General features: G+C 40.6%; 3 protein-coding genes across 4 annotated transcripts; all 3 read right to left on the bottom strand.

Annotated features, from left to right (window-relative positions):
• Positions 1-185: 185 nt before the first annotated feature.
• Positions 186-1,897, bottom strand: LOC115769595 (shematrin-like protein 1). Of its 2 annotated transcripts, XM_030714480.1 has the most exons (4): positions 1,757-1,897; positions 1,579-1,672; positions 1,207-1,518; positions 186-519 (listed from the first exon to the last, which is right to left on the bottom strand). In XM_030714480.1, the coding sequence occupies exons 1-4, from the start codon at positions 1,781-1,783 to the stop codon at positions 500-502; spliced, it is 453 nt and encodes a 150-aa protein (XP_030570340.1). In that variant the 5' UTR covers positions 1,784-1,897; the 3' UTR covers positions 186-499. The 2 variants fall into 2 exon arrangements, with proteins under 2 accessions (XP_030570340.1, XP_030570339.1); XM_030714479.1 differs by lacking the exon at positions 186-519 and having other exon boundaries at positions 923-1,518.
• Positions 1,898-5,973: 4,076 nt separating this feature from the next.
• Positions 5,974-10,481, bottom strand: LOC115769455 (collagen alpha-1(I) chain-like). The gene is made up of 11 exons (XM_030714267.1): positions 10,464-10,481; positions 9,920-10,219; positions 9,115-9,862; positions 8,512-8,988; positions 7,151-7,156; positions 6,838-6,996; positions 6,728-6,772; positions 6,587-6,637; positions 6,379-6,522; positions 6,236-6,310; positions 5,974-5,999 (listed from the first exon to the last, which is right to left on the bottom strand). The coding sequence occupies exons 1-11, from the start codon at positions 10,479-10,481 to the stop codon at positions 5,974-5,976; spliced, it is 2,049 nt and encodes a 682-aa protein (XP_030570127.1).
• A 1,031-nt stretch (positions 10,482-11,512) lies between these two features.
• Positions 11,513-18,789, bottom strand: LOC115769719. Its single transcript, XM_030714650.1, has 2 exons — positions 18,766-18,789; positions 11,513-11,650 (listed from the first exon to the last, which is right to left on the bottom strand). Exons 1-2 carry the CDS (start codon positions 18,787-18,789, stop codon positions 11,513-11,515), a joined length of 162 nt encoding a protein of 53 aa, XP_030570510.1.
• Between the last annotated feature and the right edge of the window lie 1,839 nt (positions 18,790-20,628).

Below are 20,628 nucleotides of genomic sequence, written 5' to 3'. Positions count from 1 at the left end.
GAAATTCGTGGGGAAAAACACGCTTCGCTGCATTTTGTTTACATTGCCCCCACTATGCAGCTTGCCACAGCCCGACGAGACAAAAGAATGAAAACACAAACATGACTTTACTTTAAGCTAAGACGCAAGCGTAGCCGCCGCCGCTGCCACAGCAGCTGCTTTATCTTATTATTATTATTATTTATTATCATTTTTCTTGTTTGTTTCTATTTTTTTCTTTGTTGGTGTGTTAATGTGTGCGTCAAATTTGGCATGAGAAGAGGCACGCGTTCCAAAGTGCTGAATGCAGTCGGTTAAAGTTGAAAGCGGGCAATGCGGGCGACGTTTACAGTTTTGGTGTTGCAGTAAAGTGCATGTTACGCTTTAGGAGGAGGGGGGATGCTATTACGGTTGCTGCCGCTTGTTGTTATTGTAGTTGTTGTAGCTGCTTGCTGACGCATAACAGTTGCTTAAGTTCTTAGCGGGTGTCTCTGTCTCTGACCCACTGCTGCTGGCGCGCCTAGCCGTATGTCTGTCGTACTGCGGAATATGTAAGAGTGAGAGAAAAAACAATGCATATGTTTTATTTTAACAGAAGTTGGCAACGCGAGCAATGACGAAAAACATGGCATACTTTTGGGCACCCGTGGATATTGCACGCCTTGTGCTTGGCATGTAAATGACATGACCGAGACAAGATGATTAAGACAAACAATTACCACACATTAAGCCCAGTTGCACACAAAAGCACATAATTATATGCACCCCCGAGGGGGATTGCATATGACACCACACAGAATGACACATTACAGCGTGCAATTGGGCGTAACCCAGCACCGATTACAATTTCATCATTTGCCGTTTGATGTGACTGAAAAGAGAACTGACAGCGGGCTATAGAATATTTTGTTAGATTATTAAAATGCTGCTTAAATTAAATTAGTAGACATTAGAGTTTTATTGCTAGTTGATTAGCATTAAGCACACGTTATATACAAAGCAGGGCAATAACAACAACAAACACAACAACAACAATAACAACCAGGCAAAAGCATTAGTCATAGCCACGATACCCGCCATAGTTGCTGCGATCACGATAGTAATCGCGCTCCCTGGCCGGCGGCAGACCAAAGCGATCGGTGTCCTGGTAATAACCATAGCCACGATAACGCTGGCCGCTATACTCTGGCTGCCAATAGCCCGCATATTGTCTTAAGCCGCCATTACCTCCATAGCCGCCGTAGCCTGCAGTGCCTAGTATATTGGTCGTCGGATAGTAGCCGCTGCTGGGATAGTAGCCGCTGCCTCCAGTGCTGGGATAATAGCTTCCGCCCGTGCTGGGATAGTAGCCACTGCCGCCCGTGTTGCCATAGTAGCCGCTGCCGCCATTGTATGAATTGCCGGGATAATAGCCAGTGCTGGGATAGTAGCCATTGTTGGGTCTATTGTAATAGCCAGTGTTGTATCCATAGTTGGGATAGTTGTAGCCATAGTTCGGATAACCAGAACCCTGTCCAAGTAAACCGCCCAAGTTCAACACTTAAGGGCGCGCCACGAAAAGTTTCAGGTAAAGCCAATAATATATGTATAGTCGCTTACGTTTGGCTGAGGTTTCAGCAGTGGCCAAATCACTCGCCTTGGCATCCTGTGCCGCCGGCAATGGCTCAGCCCAGGCCACAACGCACACGAGCAGCTACGTTTCGACAAATATGTGTGTGTATGTAATACACTTTTTCGATTAACTGAGTTCTTTTTGTTGTTTTTTTTTAATACTCACTAAAAGCGGCAAACACTTGGCATACATGTTGAAAGGTACTTTTTGACAAATCGTATAAACTGCAAATGGAAAAGCTACGTTTGACAGCGGGACCGTAGAACGCGCGAAGAGACAACTGCTTGAGACAACGCTTGTACGTTAAATAATTCTGTTTCCCAGACGGGGGGCCAATTTATATTTTTCATTTTCCGGCTGAGTTGCTGCGCTCAAGTCGACGCAGACGTCAACGTCGCCGAAACAAACAAACCGAAACAATAATAAAGCTTGGCCCCAGCACCAAGTCGCACTTCGAAGACCAGCTAAAACGTGCGGCTACGTTAATTTTATTACTCATACGACACGTAAAGCAAGTGCGGCCCCAAAAAAGAAACAGAAAATCTTCAAAAGCTGTTACGTTTTCAGGGCTGACAGCGAGCTATGAAACTAAAACGATATTTTCCTTAACTGAAAAATTAAAAGCAAATCAAAAATACAATTATTTGTAAGCTCAGATATATTGTGATTAAATACAAAATATTTCTAGCTATAAACTGTGCCCGCCAAGTCATGTTTTCTTTCTAATTCATGTGAATTATGCCTTGTTTAACCTCAAATTAAACTATACTTACGACCTTTTGGCTGTGCGATTATGTATTATTATTAATATTTGTCTCGGGCACAGGTGACAAAATAAATGCCTCATTTTGGCTGTCTCTTGTCGCTTGTTTGTTGCCAGTGCGTGAGTTTAATTTTAGATATTTGCGCTTTAAACTTTGACAAACACAAACAGACGAAACGCTGGAAATCGTTTTGTTTAACTTGGTTCACACAGATCGCTTTCTTTCATGTGGACCGACGGCAGTTTTTTTTTAGGAGAACTTCAGACGATATGCAAGTACCCATATTGTTTGCATACTATATCTTTAATTCCAATTATCCACACACACACACACACAGAGACAAATCTGCGGCAGGGGCCAAAAACTTGCGCCGCGTATGCAAATATTTGCCAGCAATTCTTGTATTTTTTTTCTCAATTTTTTCTTTGTTGCCACTCTGCTAACGGCTTTTGTTGCCATAGGGCGAGCCGAAAAATAATAGCCGAAAACTTCATAAGATCCCAAAGCGCCTGAGCCCATGCATTTAAAATTCATTCAGGTAACGCTCAACGTTGAGGTGTGGCGACTAATTGGGCAATTTTGATAGAAGTGCGCAGGATATAACCGACAGGAAGTGTCACGCGCTGAGAATAGCTGCTGCTATTTGGCGACCAAAAAAATTTATATATATCCAATCCAATTTCGTATGCTGCTGCAACGCATATCTGGTTTGCCCTTATGCCAAGTTCAATAGGCCGGCTTCAGCTTATGCCTACTTTGTCTTATATCTTGGCGTATATACATAACCTCCATGCATATCTTTTTTAACACTAGCGAAACGTGTGAACAATATTTGGGCTTGTGCGATGCGGGAATTACAAATTTTCAATATTGACTTGACACAGTCGTAAAATATAAAATACAAAACTGGGTTACGTAGCCATTATTCAAGGTGAACAGAATGCATAGACATAATACAAATTGGTTCCCTTAAACGTATCTTAAAGGTTTTCCCACATTATGTAAGAGGTATTACTAAAAGTCGGATATATCAAACAGAATTGAAACGAAATAAAAAGGCCTTTTATGAACTTACAGCGAAAGTTAATAAAAGGAAGACTTTTCATTGGACTTTAATCAACTTGTTTTCAATTTACTTTGAATGCCAATTGATTTTTGAACCGGTCTTAAATTTGTTTATTGCCCAAGGCAGCCAAAAACATATATATGTTTCCTCTTAGCATATTTAAATAAGTGCTTTTATTGGTTGTAAGAATTTTATGCACAACGAACCGCTGTAAAAACAACAAGGAACACAGCTCTCCGCAGCTGACAGAATATAAAATACGCTCGCAAGCATTTTTATTTTATTTAATAAAAAATTGAAACATTATTTAATATACCCTTTGTTAGGGTATCGCAAGTCGAAGCTGAAGCCCGAAAAGTTGTTCAGGTTATGCAAAACCAACCATTGTTAACATAATTTATTTAAATTTGTAAGAAAAAAGTAATTTTCAAAATTTTTGTTTATTCTCAGTAATTGTTGTACGAGGCAAAAGAATGTACGTCTACGTCTGGCTCAGAGTCCAGCTCTTTGGCAAAGAGGTCTTGCGTCTATTGCAGTTAGTTAATTTATTCATTGCATACTTTATGGCGCGGTGTAAATAATATTTGGTGGCTTCCCATGAAAGAATGGGGCAAATAAATTTAATCATTGATTTTTCTTACATTTTATTTAATTTCATAATTTCTGTTTAGACATAACAATTCATTTCTCCGTTTCAAGCATTTTAAGTATAGAAATTAAATACACTATTAACTAAAATCTAAAGAAAGTGAACAAAATACAGATTAATACATTGAAATACAAAAATGCATAATAAACAACATGTCACAAACAATTTAAATTCCCACATCGTTTTTCATAGTTTTTTTTTTCTGTCTTTTTAGCCACATGTGCAAAATGCATACGAAAAACATTTAAGAAAATGATTTATCAGAGGAAGTTAGAGTCTTAGTTGACAGGAAGCTTGGAGTGCATTTCGAGTATTACGAGTACAAAAACAAAAGCAAAATTATTATTTTTTTAAAGAAAAATAAAAGAACACATTCAACGGCAGTTATAAACTTTTTTTCTAGTTTCTTTCCTTTTTTTTCATTTTTTTATCCTTTCCTGGCTGAGAGTATTCTCGTTAATAAAAACACTTAGACTAAAGCTGGTTAACTGGCAATTGGGTTAGTTGAGGTGCTGCGGGTTGGGGAGTTGTGCAGGGCTTTCGGCAGTGCTGGGAGCTGGGGATTGTGAGCGGGAACTGGGATTTTGGGTACTTTCGGTGACGTCCAGACGTCAATTGTGCTGTCTAGGTCGTCGTCGGCTCTTAGCTTTGACTTGCAGTTCCAGCAACGGCTGCCTCAGCCTTATCCTCTACAGGCGCAGCAGCTTTGGCAACGGGTGCCTCAACCTTGATCTCAACGGGCGTGGCAGCTTCAGCTACAGGTGCCTCAGCCTTGTCATCTACAGGCGCAGCAGCTTTGGCAACGGGTGCCTCAACCTTGGTCTCGACGGGCGTGTTAGCTTCAGCAACAGGTGCCTCAGCCTTGTCCTCTACAGGTGTGGCAGCTTTGGCAACGGGTGCCTCAACCTTGCTCTCGACGGGTGTGGTAGCTTCAGCAACAGGTGCCTCAACCTTCACTTCTGCAGGCGCTACAGTCTCCTCAACAGCCGCTTTCGCCAGGACAGCATCGTCAGCCTTAGTCTCGCGTTTTTTGTGGTATCTATCCAGATTCTGTGTGCAGGAGCATGGGCACATGCATTGATCCTTCGGTCCGGCGCCGGCGAGAATCGAGTGTACACTGAAGCTATTCGGTATGGAGGCTGGCTGTACGCCCAGCGGGAAAGGATCAATACTCTGATATTTGTTGGCCGTCTTAATGGTGTTCTCATCGCAGTTGGCGTAGTACTCTTGTGGCAGTATGACCACGGGCATGAAGGCGATCACAGCACCCTTAGGTATCTTGTCGGGTGGATAGAAGGCCGGCTGGCCAGGTGCCTGCGGCACGACGGGCAATTGAGTTAGTGACATGGCGTTCATTATGCTGCCGAAATTCGTGTTTCCATTGAAGCCGTTGAATTGTTTGTTAAAGTCGACCGAGGCCGGATTTGAGTTGGGATAGGTTGTGGAGGAGGTATAGGTTGTTTTTGATGAGTGCGTCTTATCGGCATTACAAACGCAGGTTTCGCTGTTTGGCGTATACGACGGCACATGCAAAGGGGGAGAGGGACGTGGAGTTACATTCTTGTTGATGGGCTTGGGTTCAACGTAAATGGTTTTCGTCGGTTTCGGTTCGGTCGGGTAAATGGGTGGTCTGTACGTCGGTGCTGGCTCAAATGGCCTCGGCGTCGATGGCTTGTATGCCGGTACATTGATCGTGGTTCGTATTGGTTCGATCGGAGCCGCCGGCGTCGGCTGTGGATTGTATGTGTTGACAAAGTGTGGCTGTTCTGGCTGTATCGGTCTATATGGTTTGGGTGCGGGTGTGGGTACTGGTGCGGGTGCGGGTACGATTGGTACTGTCTTATGGATATCAAAATTACCCGTTGTTACAGTTGTTGTAATGCCTTTTACTGGTCTATCCGTATTAATAGTGATAGCCGGGACCTTTGGCTGTGTTATCGTCGTCGTCGTTATTGTTTTGGTTGGCGGTCGTGGTGTGGGATTCGCAGGAACATGGATAGGAACGGTATTTGGGAAAGAAGGTGGAATATAGGTTAGTGGTGTTTTAGTTGACGACACTTTCTTAATCACAGAATTATCGTAATTATCGTAATTTGGCTTGAAAGTTGGTGGCTTATTTGTCGGTTCTTTGACTAGTGAAAGGGATGGGGGTGGTACGATTTTACCCGGTTGATTTGGCGGCAGGTAGCCAGGTGTCTCCTTGTCCGAATGCCTGGGATCGTTCGGCTTGTATGTTGGGCCTAGAAAGTGCGAAAATATAAAAAATGTCTTTAATTGTACATAAACAACTAGGGTTAGTTCTACTAACCGGGTGGTCCGGGACGAGTTGGGCCGGGTGGGCCAGGAGGGCCTGGTGGTCCGGGACGTGTTGGGCCGTAAGGACCTGGTGGTCCTGGTGGGCCCAGCTCAGCGTGTCCTCCATTGGCTGGTGGTCCTGGGGGTCCGGGTGGGCCTGATACAGATATTTCGCGATTAGTATTAAAAACATACAGCTAGTATAAATCAATCTTGTTTACCGCCTGGTCCCTTGGGTCCTGGACGATCGGGTCCATTAGGTCCTGGTGGTCCTATATCGCAAGAAACCGCGTTTAATTTATACCATTACCCAAAACCCAAAACATTGTGGTTTTTATTAATTAAGCTTAACTTAAACGTACCTGGTGGTCCAGGTGGGCCGGGTGGTCCCTTGGGTCCCTTTGGTCCTGAAATAAGGTAATCGCAAAAATGTAAGATTCACTCTAATACTTGGAAAATGCCTCCAGCTTACCGCCAGGTCCATTGGGTCCGCCGGGTCCGTTTGGTCCACCGGGTCCGTTGGGACCAAATCCTCCAGTACCGCCACCATCGCCATTGCCTCCGTTGCCGCCATAGCCGCCCTCGGGTCCGACTACATGCACATATGGTGGAGCTGGAGGTCCAGTGGGGCCTTCAACATGTACATATTTGCCAGAATCATCGTGATAGTATTTTCCATCGTTAATACCTAGATCAAGTAATTGACGCGTTAACAAAAAATCCGACAGATCCTATAAATCTCGCCTTACCATTATAACTTCCGCTTCTAGGGTTATTATATTTACCGGCTCCTATAGGGAATAGAGAGTAATGTGATGCAAAGCATACGATTATTAAACTTGTAAGGATATGTATAAAGAGATCGGCTGATTTTCCACTCGAACTACGTATACATAGTTTAACTACGAACTAACTACGAATTACAGTGCGTACATAGTGCTACGTACACGGGTAGGTGCTACAAGGAACATTTTGATAGACCTACATATAACTTACAACTACGGGGGATTTGCTAAGTTACCAAACACCAATACAAACATCATGCGTTGGGTAATCAGCTTGATACGGTTAAACCAAATTTCAAAATAAACCAAAATACCAAAAAATTAGTTAGTTAATCAATAACCCGTTAGTAATATTGCTCAAGCAGTTTTGTATGTGGGCGTGTCAATGTGCAGTGTAAAAAAAAATTATACAAATGTGCCAAGGCATCCAAAAAGTGAGTGATACGCATGTTTGCATGTGTGCATGTTTGCATGTGTGCATGTGTGCATGTCTGCATGTGTGCCTGTTTACATGAGTGCATGTGTGCAAGTGTGTGGAAGCGTGCGCTTCCTGAGTAAAAGATGTATAGTTCTCGTGCATGAACGCATGAGTAAGAAAGTAACTGAAAAGTAACTTGTGAAAAATATGTGAAGGTGCATAGTCTCTCAGCCAAATGCTGAACTGAGATACAAAACAGAAAACGATGATATAAAGAAAACAGAAATAATAATTGGCTTTGCCTTTGATCAAAAACCGATTTGGTCTTTGATAGCAGATGGAAAAGATGGATACAGTACAGAGACAGAGATATATATAAATAAACAGAGAGTGAGAGAGAAAGAGAGAGGGAGAGAGACAGAGGAAGAGGTAGAGATAGATATAGAGAGATTTATTGCTTGATTGTGCGCTCTTAGCAAAAGTGCTCTAATAACGATAAAGATAACTATGTGGGGGGTTTGGGAGGTGCCCTAAAGTTGCCCTGCTGTGTGGTGTGTGCCTGAGTATTTAAGATTTGTGTGTTTTTGAAATAATAACAAGAGGTGTGTAACAGATATTAAATTGGTTTCAGAGTTTCTTGGCTGAAAATAAAAACAAGACTGCTTAAAATAAATCATAAATAAATGTACATTAGCATAATATAGGCATACGATATATAATTTAAATGAAACTTAGAGCTAGGCCAGCAAAGCAGCGTAAAATTTGAACAAACCGCTTGCGTATGGGGCAGCAAATTAAATAAAAATATAAAAAAAATAGAGAAAGAAATATACCTGTCAATTGATTTACTTTAGTGGAGACCCCCCAATAACCGCTCAGCGGCTCGTTCAAATTTTGATTTTGTCTGTGCGGCGGCGCAATTACAAATCTCAATTGATCTAACCTGAAGTGTATTTGATGGCCCCAGGAAAACCGGTATTTGTGTCTGGAGTGTAGGCACCATTATTGCCGGGCTGGTTGCCGTTATAGCCGCCATTACCGCTGCCCGGGCGGCCACCAACGCCGGTGCCAGTATTGTAACCGACGCCTGGACGGTTGCCATCACCGGCACCTGTATTGTAACCGGCGCCTGGACGGTTGCCATCACCGGCACCTGTATTGTAACCGGCGCCTGGACGGTTGCCATCACCGGCACCTGGTTGGTTGGCATCACCGTCACCGATATTGCCACCACTGCCAGGGCGATATTGGCCAGCACCGCCCAGAGGGCCAGGACCGGTGGCATCACCGCCGCCAACACCGGAGCCTTTGCCGGGAGGATAGACGCCAACACCGCCAGGGCCGGAGCCGCTGGCGGTGTGGTAAGCGCCACCATCACCAGATCCGGTACCAGTGCCAGGACGGTATTTGCCACCATCACCTTGGCCGGAACCATTGCCGGTTTGGTATCTGTCACCGCGACCAGCGCCGGAACCGGTGCCGGTTTGGTATCTGTCACCGCCACCAGCGCCGGAACCGGTGCCGGTTTGGTATCTGTCACCGCCACCAGCGCCGGAACCGGTGCCGGTTTGGTATTTGTCACCGCCACCGACACCGAAACCGCCGCCCGGGCCTGTGGCATCTCCACCACCGATATTGTTGCCAGCACCGCTGCCAGTGCGATCGCCATCCCTATATACCGGTTTTCCTGAGGCTCCTGATCCCTCGCCGACTGGTCCCGGAGGTCCTGGTGGTCCGGGTGGTCCTTTGGGTCCAGGTGGGCCGTTGGGCCCATTGGGTCCATTGGGTCCGTTGGGACCGGGAGGACCGTTCGGTCCGAATCCTCCATTTGGTCCGAAGCCACCATTAGGTCCGAGGCCACCGTTTGGACCGTTGGGTCCGCCATTGGGACCGAAACCTCCATTCGGACCAATTGGTCCTCCGTTGGGACCGAAACCGCCATTCGGGCCGATTGGTCCTCCATTGGGGCCAAACCCGCCCTGGGGACCCACAATATGCTGATAGCGATTATCTTCTGGATTGTACTTTCCATCATCTGAAACACAAAGATTTGAATCCGCCACAACACCGCGTGTTCCAGACAAAAGCTCACTGCCGGGTCTAAGAGATGCCACCGAATGGAAGGACGGAGCCTGAACGCCAGGTCCCTCGTTTGTGTGTCCTTCGTTTGTGTTGAACAGGCCCTTCGGTCCCTGCTTGTGAATGGGCAAACTCTTCTGGCCCTCACCCTTCAGTACAGGTATGTTAAACGAGGAGAGCGATGAGCCAGATGTGCCACTGCCCTTGTTCTTGTTCTAGAAATACGATCGCACATAAGTAGCTATCCGGATGATCTCACTGCGTCTTCTTACATCATCCACAACGAAATAGGGTATATCATGGATGGCACCGCCCTCAAACTTGCCGCAGCCAATGGGAAAGTAGAGTTCGTGCCACTGCAGCAGGATGCCAGGCTTGGACGGTCCGCCGTTCGTCTCATTATACAGACCGGGCGGGAAGGTCTCCACTGGTTTCTCCGGCTCCACGGTGCGGTAGCCATGCACATCGGCCACATAGTGTGTGGCGCGCAGCAGATGATAGGGATCGATCAGACCATAACAGCCATAGGTGACGCCATCAGGGCCACGCGTCTCGTGATGGAAGTTTCCAGTCTTACCGACATCGTAGCCATAACGATAGGCGTCTGAAGTATTTTATGGTCGTTGTTGTTGTTGTTGTTGTGTTGGATTGGATAAGGTTTTTGGTTCGGTTTGGTTTTGTATTTTTGTTGGAGGGGGTTTTTGTTGAAAGATAATGTTTTTTTAGAGTATAACGTTTTGTTGTTGTTGTGATGGAGAGTTTGAGTTGGCTGAAAATTGTGCTGTGAAGTTTGCTGTAGAAGTTTGCTGCACCTACTCTAAAACTGCCTAACATCAATTTATATAGCCTGCTTCTGGGCGCTGTAACTGTAAGAGTTGAGGGTATGCCTACATTTCGTACATATGAAGTTGAAGAGAAGAGAGAGCGAGAAAATGTCTTGTGTTGTTTTCTTGTGTGTTGTTTGTTTTTATTGTAATTGGCTGTATATATATATTTTTTTGGTTTGATTGTGTGGGGTAGGTTTTGGGCATAATATTGGATAATGGCGAGGAGAGTATGAGTATGCGAAGCCTTTTTAATTTTTTTGTATTTTATGTATAACTTTTTCCACTAAGAACAAAATAAATACATAAAAAATATATAGAAATATATATATATATATATAAGAGAGAGAGAGAGTGTGTGTATGTGTGTGTGAAAGAGAGAGATAGAGAGATTAGAGCGCAAAAGAGAGGATAGATAGAAGATAGAGCGATTTTGTTGTTGATTTTTGAGCATATATACAATTTGACTACGATTTCTACGGTGAGTTTAGTAAAGCTGAGCTACAAGGGTAAAAAATAGTAAATTATAAAAAAGACTACGATAGATAGTTTGTTGTTGTTGTTGTTGATTGTTTGTTGTTGTTGTTGTTTCGTTTGGTTTTCGATTTCGGGGTATTAATGTGTAAGTTTTGATCGAAACTGCTGAAGTTGGTGGTTTGGGGGCGGGTAGGGACAAGACGATAACTTAAATCTACTCAATAATACAAGAATAATATAATTTGGGCAACTACTTAAAAACAAACAAATTACAAAATACAAATCGAGCTACTTGGTAAAAATACGATTAACGAGTTACAGGGCGAAACGATGTACACAAAAACTAACAAACTGTATGAATGGTTGTTTTTTTTTTTTTTGCAAATAGATTTAGTCGTAATGATATAGATTGGATACGATGATACAAATTTCAAACTAATATATTACAATTTCAATGTGTGGGAAATACAAATTTTGATATAGTTTCAGAATTCTTTTGTTTTTTTTTTTCAGTTTTGATGTTTTCAATGTGATTAAGCGTATGTGTTAAATTGATAAACGTCATTACTTACTTGTGTCAAAGTTTGACGAATAATATTGTTGGTTCGTTGTCTTTTGATCATTGATATCGACAATCAGACGTCGATTCTCTGCATCAAATTTGGCAGAGTAAACGCATTGCAACCAAATGCAAGCGACGACCTGCAAATGAAGGGTAAAATAAGTATTATATAATTTGGTAAGATATAACAGACATATCAATAGCCTAATGAGCAGCTGTCAAGTGGCAATAGTGGCATGATAAATGTGAACGCCTTATTGTCAGTGCAATGCCATGCAAGACACGCCCACAACTTTTGCTTTTAACACACAGATTTTTGTCTCTGTGGCATATTGACTTAATTTACATAGACCACAGCGAGCGTGTGAGATGACTCAAACAAAGATGCCTCAGTCAAAGCAGTTAGTCTGAGAGCTGAGCTTGGCACTGGCTTTTGTTGTTTCTGTATTCAAATCAGCAACCATTTAGATCCGGTTCGATACGTTTAGGTTGCAAAATTAAAGCAACCAAATAATGCCCAAAATGCCGCTCATATAGGCAGGCAAAATGTCAAAGGCGTTAAATATATATATAAATGGGTATGAGTATTTAGTCGAATTCTTGTTTTCAGTCAAGTTTTGCCCGTCAAGCGTCAGAAAGATGACAATCTTTTTGTTGAACTGGAATTGTGGTGCTTTTAGCTGCACCTACTAAGTCAATTTTGTGCGCATTTGTCGCAGCAAATTGCTGCCACGCTGCATGAGCGCACGTAGATACATTTGTATCTTTTAGCCGCTTGCGCATCCGTCAGCTACGCATAGTCAGCGAAAAATGTCAGCGCCAGCAAACCAGTTGATTTTACAAGCTCTGCTGACAGCTATGCTCAATTAGCTTAGATATTAATGCACTGTACGACATATAGAATGACAGCCAAATCAATGTAAATTGAATTGCCTTTATTTCAAGAGGAAGAGAGAGGCTGTCTGCGTTGATTTTGCAAGACTTATGCCCACTCACTTTTTACCCAAAAACCCAAATTGAAAATAACCTGAAAACACGTATCTTTCCTGCGTATCTACGAAAATGAAAATTTACATATTTTTAATCACATTGTACATAACTTAACTCGAGTTCCGGCAATGCTCAACAAAAAAAAAACTTCCTTATAAAGAAACCAGTTCCATAGTATTATAATGTTGAACAAAAATCTAGATACTAATATAGTAGAATTCATTGAGCAATAATTCTTAAATATGTATGTCTCTTAATAGACACTACTCGAGGCTACCAAGAGCTACAAAATTTGGAGACTGACCTTCGCACTAAGCTAAATAATTTATCAGTTTTTACACGTGTTTTTTTTTCTTTTTGATGAATTTATTAGGTAATTTGTTTATTTGTTTAACTGTTTTCTATTATCTTTTACTACAAATTTGTATCTGCCATTTTATACAAAATAAATCGACAATTTCTGGGCGCGACTTGGGTGCGTTTGGGTTAAGGTTACCAGAAAAGAAAACTGAGAAATAAAATATGAAATATGTACAGAAAACAAAGATATAAATTGGTAACTAAAGCTAAATGCAGCTGTAAAAATGCAACTAATACAGTTTTTATTATTTATTTATAAATTATGGTTATTAATAATCCTCAAGCGTGGACAATCACGTTTAATTGTCAGACTTAATGCCCATAAAATTAATGCCAATGAGCCAAAAATTTGAAATGCGATAAGGTCAATAATTTGATATAGCCAAGCTTATATCAATATCGAACTGAATATGCTTTGCAGCTCACGTCAATACAATGAAAAGCAAAAACGAAACCATTTGAAGGAGGCTGAACTCGATCCGGTCGACGCACACTCAAAGCCTGAGCACCAGCTAAAACACACACACAAGAGCCAATGGAATCTCATTAATGCAAATTTGTTTTAATGGCCGAGCCAACGAGGCTGGAAACTGAGTTGTAGCTAAATTTTAAGATTCCGATTGTTGCAAAATTCTTTGACAATCAATTCATAAACATTTATGCAGCTGATGCTGGCTATCAAGGTGACGGCTACCTGTACGCCTGCTCCAAAATCTCCACAAATCAAAATAATCATTTTTTATAGTTTTTTTATTTTTAATTTGTGTTCATTTATTGCAGCTGCTGACAACGGAGGTCATCGTGTCACCCACATATCTAGCGGCAACTTTAACGGTTTCTGTTTTGACTACAATTTCTTTGATGGGGCATCACTGTCCGTCGCTCTTCCTCTTGTTGCACACACATGACTCATTTACAACATTGACCTTTTTACCAAAAGAAATTAATAATGTTGTGCGAAAGCTTTTCGTCAGCTTTACAAAATTTCATCTACGAAACTGCGGAATTTTATGTCAGCTGCGAGCGGGGCTCATAAATATGCGTTAAGCAAAAATTAAAGAACTTTAAAGTAAATATTGTTAATGCTTTAAAAACTTTAACGAGATTTTAAGCGAAGTTGATTGATGTAACGGAAAAACTGGGCCAGCTTAACTTGTTTAACAAACTTTAAGCTTGCACTTAATGAAAGTAATATATTTTTAAAATTATTTTAAAGCATCTGTCAAGCGTATTAAATTGCAAAATTGATCAGAAATTGCATTAATAAAATTTGCAAATGCTGAAAATAAATTAAAGCTGCGGGATATTATGGTAAACTTCAATCAACTTACTCTCATACGCGCACACATCATAATTGAGTTAATTAATTGGCTAACCGCGCCCATCTATTACCACCCACATGACTAATTACCCAAGCTTTAAGCCATTGAGCTGTCGGCATTGGTAAAAGTAAAGCACAAAATCGTTTGTTATATTTAATTAGTTATTCAGGGACTGGCAGCTACCGCACCCCAGCAGGTGAGCTCTTGTGGCATGCCCCAAATCTCGGTTGGCTCATATGTAATTCATGCATGACGCAAGCAGTCAAATCGCATTTCAAGTAAAATCAATTTTAAAGACAATTTAGTTTTGAATGCACAGTTGGCATGTGGCCCAGTTGGCAACTGCAACTGGCAACTGCGAGTGGCAAATGCGTCGATGAAGCGCGAATAAGCGGCATTTAAAAGTTCATTTTGCCGAGGTGCGTGCAACATCCAACAAGTTCTGCTGCTCGTATATCATTCAAGCCCCAGCTCGCCTCAACAGTTAAGACGTTGGCAACTATTATTGAACATGTCGTATGTAGCAAAAGGCGGCTGACCCAAAAGTTCTGCCAGTTCAGCCTTGTCTCGCGGTCTCAAAAACCATTACAATGAGCTATGAATCTTGCATAGTTTTTTGCATAAGTTGTCAGACATATCGAGAGACAGCTGGGCGTTCCAACAGAGGCAACAGGCCACCATACCATATGCCATCTACATATATATACACTACATATTAATCGAGTTGTTCGCACGCACAGTCGTTTGTTTACATGGCAAGCTACAACCACGACTTGCCAACATCATCATCATCATCATCGTAATGATCAACGTAATAATGAGTATAGTCCATGATATCCCAAGTTTCCTCGGCCCGTTATAAAACTGGTTTCAGTTTCAGCATCTTTTGCTTGCCCTTTTAACGTCAACGAAATCTTTTATACATATCTTTCCTCTCTTTATTTTTTGGGTATCTTATGGACTTACACTTCAAGGTCAATTGTCATCTGGTAACTGGCGCTGAACAAAACTGCCAACGACAATAAGAGCCAAGAAATATGTTTATCATAAAATGCAACTGCTTTGGGCTGTGTCTGGCCTTAATCGATGACAAGATTCATACGAAAAAAAAAAACACAACAAACAACACAACGACTGCATTTTATTGAAATTATTTAGCTGCAGTTCATAAATTTGGTTGTTGGGATTGTGAAATTTCGAAAAAGTGTATGCGTTGTGAAATGTTAAATCCCTGAACAAAGCTTAACGTATTCAGTTCCATTTACAGATCGCAAAAACCAACCCAGCAACAAATCAAACGAAATAAGAGTTAATGAAGCTCAAACAGACATTCTTTGTTAGTAACAAAAATTCTAGCAGTTCAATAAAAATACAAACAAAAAAGAACAAGTCTTACCAGCTCTAGACGATGGCCTTTTTTTTGGGTTTTTCCAGTTAATCCAGACTCTGATTTAATTAGCGCAGAATTTGTTTGTCAAATACAAATTTGTATTAAGGAATAGCGCTTATGAGTTCATTGATATCATCGAAAGTCAGAGCGGCTGACAAAGTGCAGTTAGACATTGTTTATAGAGTAGCACTCGCCAATATATATATAGAAATATATGTACTCGAACTGTTGGCACTCGCCTTAATTGTTGCATTTGAACAAAGGCTATTCAGACCTCTAATTAAAACAAGCCCAAGCTGACATCATGTTTGCTGGCCACATATTTTGAAACCTACGCAAACGCATATACTATATAGTTTTGGAGTTATTTATTATGCAAATAACTTTTACTTTCTTTAAGCGACTTTTGACATTTGCTCAGGCTACACACACATATATCAAATGCCTTTACGTATATCGTTTTCGTTTTTATTTAAACGAGAAAACCTCAATCTTAGCTTCACACACAGCCGTTTCTTCGTTTTGGCTTTAACTATTTGCGTTTTGTGGTTTTTTTTAATCGCTGACGAATATCAAAATCTAATTTGCATTTCTAGATTTTTTATTATAGATATATGTGCGATAACAAATTTTGCGGGCTTGCCTTTTATAAGCAATACTTTGGCTGATGAGCTAACAAAAGTTTATAGACGGAGACCTTTAAGAGCGCCTTTTAAATGCCATATTGAAAGTGAAGAAATTTGCGGCCATCAAAAGTGAATGTGAACTCAGAACAAAAGATTGCAAAAGTGAGCTAATCGTAGAAAGTGAAATGCATTAGTCGAACATAGTTCGACTAGGACAAATCAACGTCAGCTTAAGCACAATAAATCTAAGAAAATGCGTTTGCAATTACCAATAAACACACTTTACAGCTGTGAACGACTGTAAAAAGCCAACCGTCTATAGACCCAAATAGAGCCCATAAAACTAGCTCCCAGCCTATTTGGCATGCTAAGCACCTGGCTAGGCCGTCGACTTTTACAGTCACATAGAATGCTACCTTTGCAGATACAAATACAAAACACTTGCTCGGCTGCCAGGGCAAGCTTGATGCTACAGTCTATCTAAATGCGAAATCTGTAAGTGCAGCGCGCAAATACAAAAGACAAAAAGAAATTCCCGACATTTTAAAATTCCACTGTCAACTTCTGTTAGAGGAAATAAAAAACAAAACTCATGTTGCCACAGCGAATCGCAGATGCTCTTGAAAGACATTTAAGTTCATAATCTTATAAACAATACGAAATTAGAAACATCCTGTCCACTGACAGAAAATTAACAAACATTGGCGACGACTATTTGCTTTTGGGCAAGAAATAACTTCCTGTGCAAACTGTACATAAGTAACATGCGGCCAGGGCATTTGTGACAAGTCAGAGCGACGACCGCAAGCCAAACAAATTGGCCAACAAATTCCGCGTACGTGCCTGCAATCTTTGGCCAAGATGTGTCCATGGGTGAGCAAGAAATTGGCCCAGCAGACATTTGATGACGAACAGAGAAATCTTGATAAAAATAAATATATATGTAAAAAAAAGTGGGCACGCATAACCCCACAGACGCACAGCAGGTCAAGAAACTGTGGCACGTGACAGGTGACAAAAAAAAGGCGAACCCAAAATATTTGTCACCTACCTTGTCTAGGCTAAAGGTGTTACTGCTGCTGCTCATGATGATATCGCAGTGTGTTTTAGAGTGCCATTATGTCAGCTTCTTCAGGTATTTTGCTGACTACCTGTCATAAATTGTCAGCCTGCGTTTTATTAGACATGGCAACAGCTACCAATTGTTGATTTCATATGGAAAGGGAATGCACCTTTAAGCATTCAGGTCGTGCTCAATAGTGCGGTCTCCTGTCACGCCCCAGCTCAACTTCATTCAATTTAAGGCAACCGCAGTTACAAGTTTTCTTCTTTGCAATTATAACAATTAGCATAAGCCAGCGAAAAAGCTTAGAATTCTTAGAATGAATTTAGCGCAGTTTTTAATGAAGCATCAGATTGCCCTTGGAACAGTCGTGATGTGTCAAAAACTAAGCTAATAAATACATAATTATTATATGATCTCTATCATAGATTGTGCATCAAATAGAAATGTCCACTAACATTAGCCGGAACTGGGTTTTGGCATGCCTTCAATTTGGACAACAACGCAATTGCCAATTTGCATAAAATTCGAAAAAGAGCAACAACTAAATTACTCATTTTGAACAAATGCCCAAAAAAAAAAAACAATAATTGTAGCTAATTTAATGACTTTCATATAGAAAAAAAAGAAGAAACATTTACTGCGCTTTTGTTCGATACGCAAATTTATTTCGATGTGATTTTTTACTGTCAGGCCGCATTTTTGTCAGCTGACGCAAACTTAAAAACAAAAAGGAGGTACAAAATTGAAATCTCAGTAATTACAGTTTAGCAGCTGACCAAAATATACTACATAAACAGCCAGACGAAACGGCATACAAGTTGTTTATATATATTGAAAAACTAGGCGAGACTTGGCGCTGTGTCTAAAACCAACAAGACTTCGCCGGCGTTTGTTTGCATTTATGAAAAAATGCCGGTTATTAACGCATACTTTGTTGTATTTGCCTAACACCTGGAATAGTATAAACATATTTTTAAGAAAATACCCAAGTATAGTTACAGCTTGACCCGGACTTGAAGCTTAACCTGCAATACATGCCAATAATATATAAATATGTGCCTGGCAGCTTTGGCTGCAAATTAAGATTCGCAAATGTTATTTGATTTCTACAGACTGTGCCATAACCTCAGCCTTGGGTTTCATGCATTTCCAAGCAAACACGGCCTGAACTCAAATTTCGATTATTTATTTGCATTTCTCATCTACCAATTTTTAGCTAAGCGCTAAGTGTTAGTATGCACAGACGGGAATTTCAGTTTTGGCCATGACTCAAAACGGTAGCTGGGGGCCTATTAACGCATTACGATCGTAATAATATGATAATAATTACTTCATAAGATAGCTATGCAATTTTGTTTTATCAACATGTTGCTTGGACATCAATTAAGACTTATAATTAAGATAAATTGAAGTTTTGATAATACTGAATGCTTTATCATTAACAACTAATGTTTAGTTAAATGATTATTTATTTAATCTTAACTTTAAGCTTAACACTCACCATGCAAAAAACTGCACGCGCCATTTTGCAACGAACAATTGTAAATTGACACAAGAAACGCCAGTAATTATTTATTTATTTGCTTTTTTAACAAATTTTTGCAATTGAAAAATACTTTGTTCCAATCTTGAAATATATAAAGAAAATGAAGAAAAAGTTTTTAAAATATATTTTTATATATATTTAAGCACAATTATTTTCAGTTAAGCACACATGCAATTGTTGTCCTTGTGGTTGAGTACAGTTTATTTTTTCAATTTTTTTGAAATTCTTGATTCAGTTTAAGTTTGTGTTTGCACTGAATAAGTTGAAGATCACTGTATTTACTTGGGGGGAGGGAGCCTAACTAGAGCTCATACCGTGGTGACCGATGTGGACGAACTGAAGATGAACGCAGCTCGTCTTTGCCATATAAACAACGCAGATGAAAACAAAAAAAAAACGAAAAAAAAATATATAAAAAGACCAAGACCCAACCTGAGAGTAGCGCCCCCCCCCAATACAAATGAGTTTGGGAGCAGCTCCAGTGACAGTTGATTGTGTGTGTGTGTGCCTTGCTAAAATATGGTTTAAAGTGCGTGCCAGTGTGTGTATCTGTGTGTGTGTATGTGTGTGAGTGTGTGTGATTTGCGTAGCTCGAAACAAGTTTTGTTTCGTCGCATTGGTTAATTTATATGGGCAAGAGCAAAGATGAGCCTAACTAAGTTGCAGCTGAGCACGGATCGTATACTCAATAAAATGCTGCTACTCTCTCTCTCTCTCTCTCTTTCTCTCTCTCTCTCTGACGCGCGCGGAGCCTGACACGGACAACCCCTACTTAGCTAGAGCATGGACTTGCGTGTTTCAAGAATTCAGCTTCACTTTCAGGTTTTGTGCTTTATACAAAAAAAATATTAAAATTTTAAGATTTTTTCTTTTTTTTCATTTTTTGCCAAAGAATTTATATGTATATATATTCAAAAGTCTTTGTCTTTAATTGAAAATTCGGGTTTTTCGTGTTTATTTTGACTTAATTTTGAGCACTAATCGAAAACTGATCTATTGGCCATAGATAGCAGCCATATGAGGCGGTTGTTGTTGCTGTTTTTTGGCTCTGCCTCAGCCGGTTATCAGACAGACTATTTGAATATCAAATGAGTGCAGTATCTTAAAAATAGTTGGTTAGTTTTGTTGATTTAATTAATGCTTACATAATAGCGCCTTTTTTGTTTTGGGCATGCAGAATGCGATTTTTTGATTTCCGTATGAATTAATTGTTTTCGTCGTGCCATAATTAAAATAAATTGCCAGCCATAGATCAGAATATTTTCTTAGCCACGCATCGTGTTGTTCCTTTATTTTTTTAATTTTGTTGTGAACTCACACGGTAGCTAACGCTGAGATCATATGGGAAATTGATTAGCCGAATCTTAATACATTTGGCTTAATTGAGACACCTCATAGACGACATGCTTCCGTTTGATGATCCGCCTAAGAATTTAGAATTCTGTGAGTAGTTGCTGAGCTGCGGCTGACACTAAGCCAAAGCAAAGGCATTGCGTATACGACACGTAGTGCATGTGCGTTATTATTATTATTTCGGGTAAAAGGAAACAATTAGCTAAAGTTGATCGACTAGATGCGCTCATTTGTTGCTCTTGAAAACTGTAATTGACACACTTGCTAATAATAAGCTTCTGTCGTAAACAGGGTGAAATTAATGACAATGCTTAAGTCAAGGCAAAGTCAACCATCGCAGACAAAACAATTATAAAATTCAGATACATATGAACAATAAAAAAAGGTGTAAAAACGAGAAAATAAGGATACCTTCGCCACACCGAAGATTTAATACTCTTGTAAATATTTCGCTTTTGCAGAAAT

The sequence above is a fragment of the Drosophila novamexicana genome, unplaced genomic scaffold (assembly GCF_003285875.2).
Source record: "Drosophila novamexicana strain 15010-1031.04,08,12 unplaced genomic scaffold, DnovRS2.1 tig00004554-arrow-pilon, whole genome shotgun sequence".
Taxonomy (NCBI): Eukaryota; Metazoa; Arthropoda; class Insecta; order Diptera; family Drosophilidae; genus Drosophila; species Drosophila novamexicana.
This window is presented reverse-complemented; position numbering and strand designations above follow the sequence as displayed.